The 14043-nt window shown below is 41.5% G+C and overlaps 1 protein-coding gene across 3 annotated transcripts in view; it reads left to right on the top strand.

The window, feature by feature from the left end:
* SV2B (synaptic vesicle glycoprotein 2B) overlaps positions 1–14043 on the top strand; it is a gene marked incomplete at both ends in the record, with an annotated part of 80944 nt that overhangs the window by 30472 nt on the left and 36429 nt on the right. For 2 of the 3 annotated variants that reach the window (XM_079699755.1, XM_079699756.1), the window contains 2 exons: positions 3252–3432; positions 3756–3907. The exons of the other annotated variant lie outside the window; for it this stretch is intronic. In XM_079699755.1, coding sequence (XP_079555881.1) covers positions 3252–3432; positions 3756–3907 — 333 coding nt within the window. The remainder of the gene's footprint in view (positions 1–3251; positions 3433–3755; positions 3908–14043) is intronic. 3 annotated transcript variants of the gene reach the window in all.

The raw sequence follows: 14043 nt of genomic DNA, 5'->3' as shown, positions 1-14043 counted from the left end.
CTTGATATTTCCATCAGTTGTTGACACTGGGGAGCTACTTTATCTCTCTGTGGATCAGTTTCCTCCTGTATAAAGTAAGGATAATAACAGTATCTCCCTCACTGGATTGTTGTAAACGTGAAAGGGGATCAACAATGCCTGTGAAATGCTTATCACAGAGCCTGTCTAGTGGCTAGTGCTCACCCCATGTTTGCCGTTTTGCTGCTATTATATGATATATTAGGCTCCTTAAGTTTGTTTGGCACTTACTGTCCCATTATTTATTGCTGTATAACTCAGTGGCTTAAAGCAACCATAGCATCTGTTTTGCTCATGGAGCTGCAATTTGGGTGGGACTTCCCTCCTCCCTCCCTTTCCCCCCTTCTTCCTTCTTCCCTTTCAATATGTTTTTTTTTTTTTTTTTAATTCCAAAGTTTACTGACCAAGTATCATGAGAGAAACACAAGTTTTCTGTTGGCTGAATGGGATGTTGGAAATTCTTGGCAGGGAATTACACTAAACTGAGGCCAAAAAAAGTTGGAAGCCTAACAGACCTAACTGGGGAAAAAAGTTCCCTCTCTGCTCTGGTTTAGAAGTCTGAATTACCAAGTATAAGGAATGGTGTGAAACTCCAGTGTGAACTGGACTGGTGGTGAGCTCCCAGGGGTCTAACTGGGAGTGGGGAGGAAGGGCAGGGTACCTCAGATGTGGGGCTCTTGGCTGTGGTCACGGTGTTAGGTGGGTTGTCTAAGTCTGAGGAAGTAGAACCCAGTTCTTTCCTGGGGAAAGCCTGGGTGGACACACACAGGGTTTGGGAGTTTTCCAATTGGTTGGGGCATCAGGTGCTGGTAGGAAACTAGCATGGGGACCAAATACAAAGCCAGTCTTGCAGACTAGTACTACTTGGTGAGAATAATAGGGAAGCTACAGCCTGAGGCTCACCCAAGCACCTGACCGAATTCATTCTTGCTGGAGATAGGTCATGGCAACAGAAGATGGTTTTAAGACTCCCTCATCAGTGAGTAAGGCAATCCCACTTAACACCCGATGGCTAAGAACCGGGCAAGATTAAGTCTTCTGGGAACCAGATGCTGAAAGCCCTTGGCCAGTCAGGGCTGGATCAGGCAGATAAACTCACAGTCTAGCAGCAAGACTAACCCAGACATTATTACAGTACAGCATGACCCAGGCCTGAGTTGGGTTTGCAATCTTGACTCATTTTCTCAAACACAAGTGTCAGTGACCTAATATAGTGGGAAATTGCTCACTACATTTTCTGAGCTATGGGCTGAGAAACTGGTAAAATTGTAATGGAGAGAAACCTTGGGTCCAGGAGCACAGGTCCAGCAATTTCCCCTAGACATCCCCATGTTTGACTCTCTGCAGATCTTTGCCCAAATGTTCCGTTTCCCTGAGGGCTTCCTGAACCATCTTATTTAGAACTGTCACCTCCCACCCTGACTCTCCTTTTCCCTGCCTCTGTGTTATTTTTCTCTATAACACTTATCAGCAACCCACTTACTGTATATTTTACTCACTCATTTATAATCTCTTTTCCCCAACTAGAATGTAAGCGCCATGAAGGCAGGAATTTTCATGTGTTTGTACCCTGCTGTATCCCCATTAACAAAAATAGCACTTACCTAATAAGAGGTATTTAATGAATGCTTATAGACTCAGGCGTATTTCATGAAGTGACATATATGGAAAAGAAAAAGGAAATAATATATTTCATGACTTTGAGGAATGTAGAGGTGAAAAGTTACAACTCACATGAGGGAAGGGAATCCTAGTTAGTGAAAACCATTGACAGCACCAAAGTTCTTTTCATCTCATGGAATAAAAATAATAAAAGAAGGAAATCTGCCACTGGGAAGATAAAGCAGAGCATAGTTGAATTGCTCCTTTTGGGGACCTACCTTCCAGTTGATTAAGCAGCTAATGAAGCTCTTTGCTTTATGTGGGCCCTTCCCAGCACACATCTGCATAAATAAAGCATCCGCAGGTCAGGAGAAGCTTCCTTTCTGTGAAAGACAAATGATGTTCTTCGTTTGATTTACAGTCAAGGCTTAGCAAAAGAACACTTTCCTAATTCGTATTCAGTATTTCCACCACATGAAAGACATCCTCCAAACATTTTTTCTTGGGTTTAGTAAATGATGTACTAGCACAGTCGTTGATAATCAGTAAGTACTCAATATTTAGTAGGAAAGAATTATCCATGTGCTTCTGGAGATTTGCCACCTCTATGAGGGTGCTTGCTGGCTTCATTAGAATTCCATAAATGTGTGTACAACAATGTATTTAAATGATATCATAAAGTAACTGATTCTGTTACAAGGCACATAGTAGTTACATGTGTTGAAGAAAGGATAGCTCATTGCTACTCTCTTCCACATTCCCCTAAGAAATCTGAACATTGGCTGAGGCTTGGAAAATGTCCTTCTTGGGTGTTTAATAAAATAAGCTGTCTTGTTGGGAATTGCTGTTTTCACTCGCACCATGTTTTTCCTTCCCATTGTTCCCCATACCTGCTTGGCCACAATTTTCCCTGGAAAATTTCTCTAAACATAACCCCACAAGGACTTTTGTAGCACCAACACTTTTTAAAAAAAAACTTTAATTGATTGATTAATTAATTAATTAATTAATTAATTCATGGTTGTGTTGGGTCTTCGTTTCTGTGTGAGGGCTTTCTCTAGTTGCAGTGACCGGGGACCACTCTTCATCGTGGTGCGTGGGCCTCTCACTGTTGTGGCCTCTCTTGTTGCGGAGCACAAGCTCCAGACGTGCAGGCTCAGTAGTTGTGGCACATGGGCCCAGTTGCTCTGCGGCACGTGGGATCTTTCCAGACCAGGGCTCGAACCCGTATCCCCGCATTGGCAGGCAGATTCTCAACCACTGTGCCACCAAGAAGCCCACCAACACTTTTTTTGCTTAAAAATAAAATGACAAAATTTCCCTCATCTACAGATTATGCATCTGAAAAAAGATACATCAAACTCAGCTATGGTTGATCTATTTTAGTATGTATACATATATGTAAACCTGGTGAGATTATTATTTTTTGAATACCATTCCTAAGAAGTCACATTTGTCCAACATTTCTAATTGGCCACCAACATCTGTCACATTCCGCCTTTTATGTCTGTGACACAGAATTTCTAGGATGCATTAAAATGGGCATCAGATTTTCTAAAATGTTGCATGGTCTCTAATCTCTTGTATTCTCTCTCCACCCTCTCCTCTCTCTTTCTTTCTCCTCCTCACAGGGGTGATAGTCTACCTAGGAATGATGGGGGGAGCCTTCATCCTGGGGGGCCTGGCCGATAAGCTGGGGAGGAAGCGAGTCCTCAGCATGTCCCTGGCCGTCAACGCCTCCTTCGCCTCCCTCTCTTCCTTCGTACAGGGATATGGAGCCTTCCTCTTCTGCAGACTCATCTCAGGCATAGGGTGCGTAATTACAGAGGTTCAGCTGGACCCCCCCAACCCCATCCATCCTGATACCCTGACTCTGAGTGGTACCTCCAGAAAACTTTGAACTGAGTTTTTGTTTGACTTCCAAGATACTGTGTTAAAGTTGAACCTTAGAAAGGGGTTAGATTGTAAAGTCAGTCATAAGGTCAAAATAATCCAACACTGCCTTGGCCAGTCTTTTGAATTCACTGGGTTATTTCACCACTGAGCCTAAGGGTGGGACAAGGCAATTTGGTTCCTTCTATGACCATTTTTAGTGTCTGACTTGGTTCTTACTTTCTGGCATTTTCTCTCTGCAGTATTGGGGGTGCACTGCCCATTGTTTTTGCCTATTTTTCTGAATTCTTGTCCCGGGAGAAACGAGGAGAGCATCTCAGTTGGTTAGGCATCTTCTGGATGACTGGAGGCATCTATGCGTCTGCCATGGCCTGGAGCATCATTCCACACTATGGTGAGTGCACTGGCTTAAAAGAACCCAGGGGCCCTTGTTACTATGATATCTGCATCTGAACAACATTCCCTGTCCTCAGCCTTATTCCCACACTCACTCACAGTTCCTGTGTACGACCTTGATCTTTCTAAAGAAATTCCAACACTGGAGACACATGGCTAATTTCAGTACACATGTCTTTCTGGAAATAATACAGTCTACCCTCCCTCACTTCCTCCCTCCTTCTCTCCTTTCCTTCCTTTTTTTTGAAAGGACTTCAACCTTCATCTCCTCCACCCCTCCTCCTCACAGCAAGTTAGGCTCAGTAACCCCATTTTATAGATGTTGTAACAGAAGCCAAAAAGTTGGTGACTTGGCCAAATTGATGACTTGGCCTTGGCCTGACCTTGGATCATGATGCCCCCTCCCCCTCAGTGTGGTGCTCTCGTATACCTTCCATTTTAGTGCCTGCTGTCACTCTTTCAGCTGCAAACGTGGAGCAGCCCTTACAGACAAGGTCTTGGTTTCAGCGGAGACAATTTTATTATCTTGGATAATTGCAAAAACTGGATTTTCTGGGCAGAGTCTTGGCAACATTAACTTTCACTATTGGATTTTATTAAGAGTAAAGTAGGGAGAAGGCAGCAGTTTTGAATTTGATTATACCTTTTGAGTATCCTGGGTAATATTATCATTACCCTTCAAAATTACGTTTGGTGAACCACTGATCATGGGTGTAGGCTTTGCCATCATCCAGAATCCTGAAGACCATAGGGAGGAACAGAAACTGCCCCTGAAACTGACCAACAATTCTCTACCCATTCCCTTCCTTGGTGTGTGTGTATTTATTGAAGTATAGTTGACTTACAATGTTGTGTTAGTTTCAGATGTACAGAAAAGAGATCCAGTTGTTCTTATTTATTTATTTATTGGAGTAAAATTGCTTTACAATGTTGTGTTAGTTTCTGCTGTACAACGAAGTGAATCACCTATATGTATACCTATATGCCCTCCCTCTTGGACCTCCCTCCCACCCTCCCTATCCCACCCATCTAGGTTGTCACAGAACACTGAGCTGAGCTCCCTGTGCTATACAGCAGGTTCCCACTAGCTATCTATTTTACACATGGTAGTGTATTTATGTCAAACCTAATCTCCCAATTTGTCCCACCCTCCTCTTCCCCCTCTGTGTCCACATGTCTGTTCTCTACATCTACGTTTCAATCCCTACCCTACAAATAATTTCATCTCTAACATTTTTCTAGATTCCACATATATGTGTTAATATATGATATTTGTTTTTCTCTTTCTGGCTTATTTCACTCTGTATGACAGACTCTAGGTCCATCCACATCTCTACAAATGATCCAATCGCTTTCCTTTTTTATGGCTGAGTAATATTTCATTGTATATATGTACCACATCTTCTTTATCCATTCATCTGTCATTGGACATTTAGGTTGTTTCCATGTCCTGGCTATTGTAAATGGTGCTGCAATGAACATTGGGGTACATGTGTCCTTTTGAATTATGGTTTTCTCAGGGTATATGCCCAGTAGTGGGATTGCTGGGTCATATGGTAGTTCTATTTTTAGTTTTTTAAGGAACTGCCATACTGTTCTCCATAGTGGCTCTATCAACTTACATTCCTACCAACAGTGCAAGAGGGTTCCCTTTTCTCCACACCCTCTCCAGCGTTTACTGTTTGTAGATTTTTTGATGATGGCCATTCTGACCAGTGTGAGGTGATATTTCATTGTAGTTTTGAATTGCATTTCTCTAATAAGTAGCGATATTGAGCATCTTTGCATGTGCCTCTTGGCCATCTGTATGTCTTCTTTGGTGAAATGTCTATTTTGGTCTTCCACCCATTTTTTAATTGGGTTGTTTGTTTTTTTGATATTGAGCTGCATGAGCTGTTTGTATATTTTGGAGATTAAACATTTGTCCATTGCTTCATTTGCAAATATTTTCTCACATTCTAGGGTTATCTTTTCCTCTTGTTTATGGCTTCCTTTGCTGTGCAAAAGCTTTTAATTTTAATTAGGTCCATTTGTTTATTTTTGTTTTTATTTCCATTACTCTAGGAGGTGGGTCAAGAAAGATCTTGCTGTGGTTTATGTCAAAGAGTGTTTTTCCTATGTTTTCCTCTAAGAGTTTTATAGTGTCTGGCCTTACATTTAGGTCTTTAATCCATTTTGAGTTTATTTTTGTGTATGGTGTTAGGGAGTGTTCTAATATCATTCTTTTACATGTAGCTGTCCAGTTTTCCCAGCACCACTTATTGAAGAGGCTGCCTTTTCTCCATTGTATGTTCTTGCCTCCTTTGTCATAGATTAGGTGACCACAGGTGAGTGGGTTTATCTCTGGGCTTTCTATCCTGTACCATTGATCTATATTTCTGTTTTTGTGCCAGTATCATACTGTCTTGATTACTGTAGCTTTGTAGTATAGTTTGAAGTTGGGGAGCCTGATTCCTCCACCTCCATTTTTCTTTCTCAGGATTGCTTTGGCTATTCGGGGTCTTTTGTGTTTCCATACAAATTGTAAAGTTTTTTGTTCTAACTCTGTGAAGGATGACATTGGTAGTTTGATAGGGATTGCACTGAATCTGCAGATTGCTTTGGGTAGTATAGTCATTTTCACAATATTGATTCTTCCAATCCACGTACATGGTATATTTCTCCATTTGTTTATGTTATCTTTGATTTCTTTCATCAGTGTTTTATAGTTTTCTGAGTATAAGTCTTTTTCCTTCTTAGGTAGGTTTATTCCTAGGTATTTTATTCTTTTCGTTGCCATGGTAAATGGGATTGTTTCCTTAATTTCTCTGATTTTTCATTGTTAGTGTATAGGAATGCCAGAGATTTCTATGCATTAATTTTGTATCCTGCAACCTTACCAAATTCACTGATTAGCTCTGGTAGTTTTCTAGTAGCATCTTTAGGAATTTCTGTGTATAGTATCATGTCATCTGCAAACAGTGACAGTTTTACTTATTCTTTTCCAATTCGTATTCTTTTTATTTCTTATTCTTCTCTGATTACCATGGCTTGTCCATCCAAAACTATGTTGAATAAGAGTGCTGAGAGTGGACATCCTTGTCTTGTTCCTGATCTTAGTGGAAATGCTTTCAGTTTTTCACCATTGAGAATGATGTTTGCTGTGGGTTTGTCATATATGGCCTTTTTTATGTTGAGGTAGGTTCTGTCTATGCCCATTTCCTGGAGAGTTTTTATCATAAATTGGTGTTGGATTTTGTCAAAAGCTTTTACTGCATCTATTGAGATGATCATATGGTTTTTATTCCTTAATTTGTCAATATGGAGTATCACATTGATTGATTTGCATATATTGAAGAATCCTTGCATCCCTGGGATAAATCCCACTTGATCATGGTGTATGATCCTTTTAATGTGTTGTTGGATTCTGTTTGTTAGTATTTTGTTCAGATTTTTGCATCTATGTTCATCAGTGATATTGGTCTGTGATATTTTTGTCTGGTTTTGGTATCAGAGTGATGGTGGCTTCATAGAATGAATTAGGGAGTGTTCCTCCCTCTGCAGTTTTTTGGAAGAGTTTGAGAAGGGTAGGTGTTAGCTCTTCTCTAAATGTTTGATAGAATTCACCTGTGAAGCCATCTGGTCCTGGACTTTTGTTTGTTGGAAGATTTAAAATTACAGTTTCAATTTCATTACTTGTGATAGGTCTGTTTATATTTTCTAATTCTTCCTGGTTCAGTCTTGGGAAATTTTACCTTTCCAAGAATTTGTCCATTTCTTTGTGGTTGTCTGTTTTATTGGTATATAGTTGTTTGTAGTAGTCTCTTATAATCCTTTGTATTTCTGCGGTGTCAGTTGTGATTTCTCCTTTTTCATTTCTAATTTTATTGATTTTCACCCTCTCCCTTTTTTTCTTGTTGAGTCTGACTAAAGGTTTATCAATTTTGTTTATCTTCTCAAAGAATGAACTTTTAGTTTTATTGATCTTTGCTATTGTTTTCTTCATTTCTATTTCACTCATTTCTGCTCTGATCTTTATGATTTCTTTCCTTCTACTGACTTTGGGTTTTCTTTGTTCATCTTTCTCTTGTTGCTTTAGGTGTAAGGTTAGATTGTTTATTTGAGTGTTTCTTGTTTCTTGAGGTGAGATTTAATTGCTATAAACTTCCCTCTTAGAACTGCTTTTGCAGCATCCCATTGGTTTTGGGTTGTCATGTTTTCATTGTCACTTGTTTCTATGTATTTTAAAATTTCTTCTTTGATTTTTTCAGTGATCTCTTGGTTATTTAGTAGTGCACTGTTTAGTCTCCATGTATTTGTGTTTTTTACAGATTTTTTCCTGTAATTGATTTCCAATCTCATAGCGTTGTGGTCAGAAAAGATGCTTGATATGATTTCAATTTTCTTAAATTTTCCAAGGCTTGATTTGTGACCCAAGATGTGATCTATCCTGGAACATGTTCCATGTGCACTTGAGAAGAAAGTGTATTCTGCCACTTATGGGTGGAATGTCCTATAAATATCAATTAAATCTATCTGGTCTATTGTGTCATTTAAAGCTTGTGTTTCCTTATTTATTTTCTGTTTGGATGATCTATCCATTGGTGTAAGTGGGGTGTTAAAGTCGCCTACTATTATTGTGTTACTGTCAATTTCCCCTTTTATGGTTGTTAGCATTTGCCTTATATATTGGGGTGCCCCTAAGTTGGGTGCATAAATATTTATAATTGTTATATCTTCTGGGAGTGATCCCTTGATCATTATGTAGTATCCTCCTTATCTCTTGTAGCACTCTTTATTTTAAAGTTTGTTTTATCTGATACCAGTATTGCTATTCCAGTTTTCTTTTTTTTTTTTTTTTTTTGCGGTACGTGGGCCTTTCACTGTTGTGGCCTCTCCCGTTGCGGAGCAAGGCTCCGGATGCGCAGGCTCAGCAGCCATGGCTCACAGGCCCAGCTGCTCCGCAGCATGTGGGATCCTCCTGGACTGGGGCATGAACCCGCGTCCCCTGCATCGGCAGGCGGACTCTCAACCACTGTGCCACCAGGGAAGCCCCAGCTTTCTTTGATTTACATTTGCATAGAATATCTTTTTCTATCCCCTCACTTTCGGTGTATGTGTCCCTAGGTCTGAAGTGGGTCTCTTGTAGACAGCATATATATGGGTCTTGTTTTTGTATCCAGTCAGCCAGCCTGTGTCTTTTGGTTGGAGCATTTAATCCACTTACATTCAAGGTTATTATCAATATGTATGTTCCTATTACCATTTTCTTAATTGTTTTGGGTTTGTTTTTGTGGGTCCTTTTCTTCTCTTGTGTTTCCCACCTAGAGAAGTTCCTTTAGCGTTTGTTGTAAAACTGGTTTGGTGGTGCTGAATTCTCTTAGCTTTTGCTTGTCTGAAAAGCTTTTGATTTCTCCATCGAATCTGAATGTGATCCTTGCTGGGTAGAGTAATCTTGGTTGTAGGTTTTTCTCTTTCATCACTAGGTATATCCTCCCACTCCTTTCTGGCCTGCAGTTTCTGTTGAAAAATCAGTTGATAACCTTATGGGGATTCCTTTGTATGTTATTTTTTGCTTTTCCCTTGCTGCTTTTAATATTTTTTCTTTGAATTTAATTTTTGTTAGTTTGATTAATATGTGTCTTGGTGTGTTTCTCCCAGGATTTATCCTGTATGGGACTCTCTGCACTTCCTGGACTGGGTGACTATTTCCTTTCCCATGTTAGGGAAGTTTTCCACTGTAATCTCTTCAAATGTTTTCTCAGACCCTTTCTTTTTCTCTTCTTCTTCTGGGAGCCCTATAATTGAAATGTTGGTACGTTTCGTGTTGTCCCAGAGGTCTCTTAAGCTGTCTTCATTTCTTTTCATTCTTTTTTCTTTATTCTGTTTTGGGCAGTGAATTCCACCATTCTGTCTTCCAGCTCACTTATTCGTTCTTCTGCCTCAGTTATGCTGTTATTGAGTCCTTCTAGTGTATTTTTGATTTCAGTATTGTGTTGTTCATCTCTGTTTGTTTGTTCTTTAGTTCTTCTAGATCTTTGTTAAACATTTCTTGTATTTTCTCAATCTGTGCCTCCATTCTATTTCTGAGATTTTGATCATCTTTACTATCATTACTCTGAATCCTTTTTTCAGGTAGGTTTCCTGTTTCTTCTTCGTTTATATACTCTTGTAGGTTTTATCCTACAAGACTTGCTTCTTTATCTGTGACATATTTTTTTTTGTCGTTTAATTTTTTTTTTTTTGATGGGTGGGTTTGTGTTCCTGTCTTTCTGGTTGTTTCACCTGAGGCTTCCAGCACTGGAGTTTGTAGGCTGTTGGGTAGAGCTGGGTTTTGGTACCAAGATGAGGACCTCCTGGAGACCTCACTCCAGTGAATATTCCCTGGGGTCTGAGGTTCTCAGAACTCTCAAGAGTTCCCACCACAGGAGCTCTGGCCCAACCCCCAGCTTGTGACCCAAGATCCTGCAAGCCATGCGGGGAGGCAAAATAAAAAGAAAAAAAAAAGAAAGAAGGAAAAAGAAAAAAGAAAAAAATGAGCAGAACAATAGCAAAGAGTAAAAAATAAAATAAGATTAGAAAACTAACATATGTTAGAAAGAAAAAAATATATATAGATGAAGCAACAACTGGAAGGTAAAACAGAACCTAAACAGTAAAAAAGAGGAGGAAAAAAAAAAGCCAGTAAAGGCCTTGGCTGTGGGGGTGGGGCTTAGGCAGGGGTGGGATTTAGGTGGTGGGCGTGGCCTATGCTTAGGACTGGAAAAGGCCCTGGGGGGTGGGGGGTGGGGCTTAGGCTCAACCCAGCAGGAGGGGCCCAGGAGTGCCGCTGGCCTTGGAGGTCTGCGGACCAGGTCCAGGACCCCAGCAGGCTCACTGGGCCCGAGTGGGTGGGGGAAACGCTAGACTCATTCTCCCCATCCTCTGATCCTTGAGGACCCCACCCCATTGGCCTCTCTTCTTCTTCCCCCACTCCTTCCCTCCTATGCCCCTAGGACCCCCACAGCCAGAGGGGGCCTTAGAGAATGGAGGACCAGACCTGGGAGCCCAGCAGGCATCCCAGGGCTTGAGGGAAACAGCTGCCATGCCTCCCCTGATCCTCCAGTCCTGGAGGGTTCCCCCTCCGTCCGCCTCTCCTCTTTTGCACCCCACCCCCCCGCCTCCCTCCTATGCCCCTAGGACCAATGCGGCCTGGAGGGGGCCTTGGAGGGTGGAGTAACTAGTTTGGGAGCCCTGCAGGCTTCCCTGGGCCCGATTGGGCAGAGGAAATGCTAGGCATGCTTCCCCCCGATCCTCCAAGCCCCCAAGGGTCCCTCCAGGCATGGGAACCCCTACCCCCTCCCAGCCACCCCTCAGGGGCACAGGTCCTGTCTGGCCTCCACTTCTCCCTCCCCCTCACTCCCCCCACATCCTACCAGTCACTCAGGGGTTCCTCCCATCTCCTTAGGCATTGAGGTCCCCCATCAGCGTCTGGCAGGAGCCCTAGCTGTGGGAAGATGTGGACTCTGTGTCTTCCCACACCGCCATCTCCCACTATGCAGCTCAATTCTTCTTTTCAGATTCTTTTCCCTTATAGGTTATCACAAAATATTGGGTGGCCAAAAAGTTTGTTGAGGTTTTTCCATAACATTTTACAGAAAACCTCAAATGAACTTTTTGGCCAACCCAATATTGAATATAGTTCCTGTGCTATACAGTGGGTCCTTATTGGTTATCTATTTTATATTCAGTAGTGTGTATATGTTAATCCCAAACTTCTAATTATCCCTCCCCCATCTTTCCCCTTTGGTAACTGTAAGTTTTTTCTATGTCTGTGGGTTTATTTCTGTTTTGGAAGTTCATTTGTGTCATTTTTTAGATTCCACATATAAGTGATATCATATGATAATTGTCTTTGTCTGTCTTACTTCACTTAGTATGATAATCTCTGGGTCCATCCGTGTTGCTGCAAATGGCAGTATTTCATTCTTTTTAATGGCTGGGTAATATTCCATCTTATATATGTACCACATCTTCTTCATCCATTCATCTGTCCATGGACGTTTAGGTTGCTTCCATGTCTTGGCTGTTGTAAATAGGGCTGCTATGAACATAGGGGTGCATGCATCTTTTTGAATTAGAGTTTTGTCCAGATATATGCCCACAGGTGGGATTGCTGGATCATATGGCAACTCTAGTTTTAGTTCTTCAAGGAACCTCCATAATGTTCTCCATAGTGACTTCACCAATTTACATACCCACCAACAGTGTAGGAGGGTTCCTTTTTCTCCTGGTGTGCTTGTTTTAAATCTGACCCTCTCTGATGTGTGTTCTGGGCTAATGGAGGCTTCTGTATTATCTTTTTAAGAAGAAGCTTTGGTGTAGACAATCCCTATTTTATTAGTTAAGGGGATGATGGGTGTATTACCCTGAGAACCTGATAAACCCTGAAATCTTAGTGGTTTAATACCAAAGAAGTTTTCCCCTCCTGCAAAGCCTGGCTGGTGTTTCTGATCTGCAGGCAGCTCTGCTCCATCAGTAATCCCAGTGCTCAGGTTCCCTCCAGCATGTGATCTACGCTCTTCAACAGGTAACCTACATGTTGGTTCGGTGAAAGAGCACAGTTGTATGTGGGTGCTTTTGAAGGGCAGGCTAGGAATTGGATCACATCTTCTTTGCTCACATCCCATTGGTCCCAAATCTGTAATATGACCACACACTACAGCAAAGGACACTGGGAAATGTGACCTAGCTGTGTGCCCACAAGGTAGAGGAAATGGGTTTGGGACCATCATGTTACCTTTGCCATATCCCACTGGATTTTTGTATCAGAAACAGAGAAGAAATACAAACAAGAATAATGAAATAAAGAGTTGAAGGGTTTTCCAGATAATTCTGTTACCATAGGTAATTCTACATAATTTTAGATACAAAATTGTATTACTCCTGATATCAGGCTCTGCATTCTACCCTTCCCCAAAATGCATACTTTAATTATCCAGGCTGTTGGTTATATGGGTCCAAGGAATTGCTTTTGTCCCCACAATTCTTGCTATAATATCATTTCCCCTGTTAATTGATCCAAACGTGTTAACACTAAGAAACTATTTCTACATATAAATTGAGTTAGAAAACTTTGTGTGTGGGGGAAACAAATAGACTCTGGATAAAAGCTGAGTCAAAATAGTGGTTCTATGTAATTTGGGACAGGTCACTCTAGCTTGTGCAGCCTTAGTTCCTTTATCTATAAAATGGAGACAAGGAAGCAAAGAGAATAGACTGTGGAGATCCGATCTGTGCCAGCCCTAACATCCAGCAGTTCTTGGGAGGCAAATAATGGTGAGAAAATTTTGGAGACGATTCTAGTATTTGGGCTGGTTTCCCTCCAAGCCGCATTAGCAATTCTAGCCCTATTTGCAGACTGCTTGTTCCACAGGGGAACTGCCCTCACAACCAGCCAATGAGCAGAGGTCCTTGGCTTCCCTCTGATTGGATCAACTTAAGTCATGTGCTCACCTCAGCCAATCACTAAACCCCAGAGGATGCCAGGTCCTGGGCGTTTCATATACTTTCTTCTCCAACCCTGGCACTGGGGATGGGGTCAGTCCCACCCAAACCACAAGTCTGCAACCCAGTGGAGAGGAAGGATGGGAAGGATGTTGTGAGGGGAGCAACCCACAATAGTCACTACAAACTGCATCATTTTTTCACTTCACTTTGCACACACAAACACACAATTTCTGGGTGTCTGGTTTCTATAAAAGCAATAAAAGAATTCAGGCTGGGGACACATTGACCAAGACTAAGTGGGATGCCCATGACAGAGGGGCCACATAGCTCCTGGCTGATAGCAGGGCTTGTGGTTAAGTATCTTACTCCAACTGGATAGGATATTTTCCTATTTGTATGCCTGTAAGAAATCTATGGCTTTTACATTCCATTTAAAAATACCAGCCTCTTGGATGATTAGGCTTAATTGAAACAGGCATTAACTTGAGGGCAACCCATCCTAGAAATATGGTGGACTAGAATCACAGTGCAACAGGAGTGATTATTTATTTTAAACCTCATTTTACCAGGACCAGATGTTCTGTGCACAGTGAACAGAGACATTTGATGATATTTCCCAACAGACCTAAGACATTAATCCTCTAAAACCCCTTCCACTCAGCAGGG

This window comes from Hyperoodon ampullatus (genome assembly GCF_949752795.1).
Source record: "Hyperoodon ampullatus genome assembly, chromosome: 3".
Lineage (NCBI taxonomy): Eukaryota > Metazoa > Chordata > Mammalia > Artiodactyla > Ziphiidae > Hyperoodon > Hyperoodon ampullatus.
This window is presented reverse-complemented; position numbering and strand designations above follow the sequence as displayed.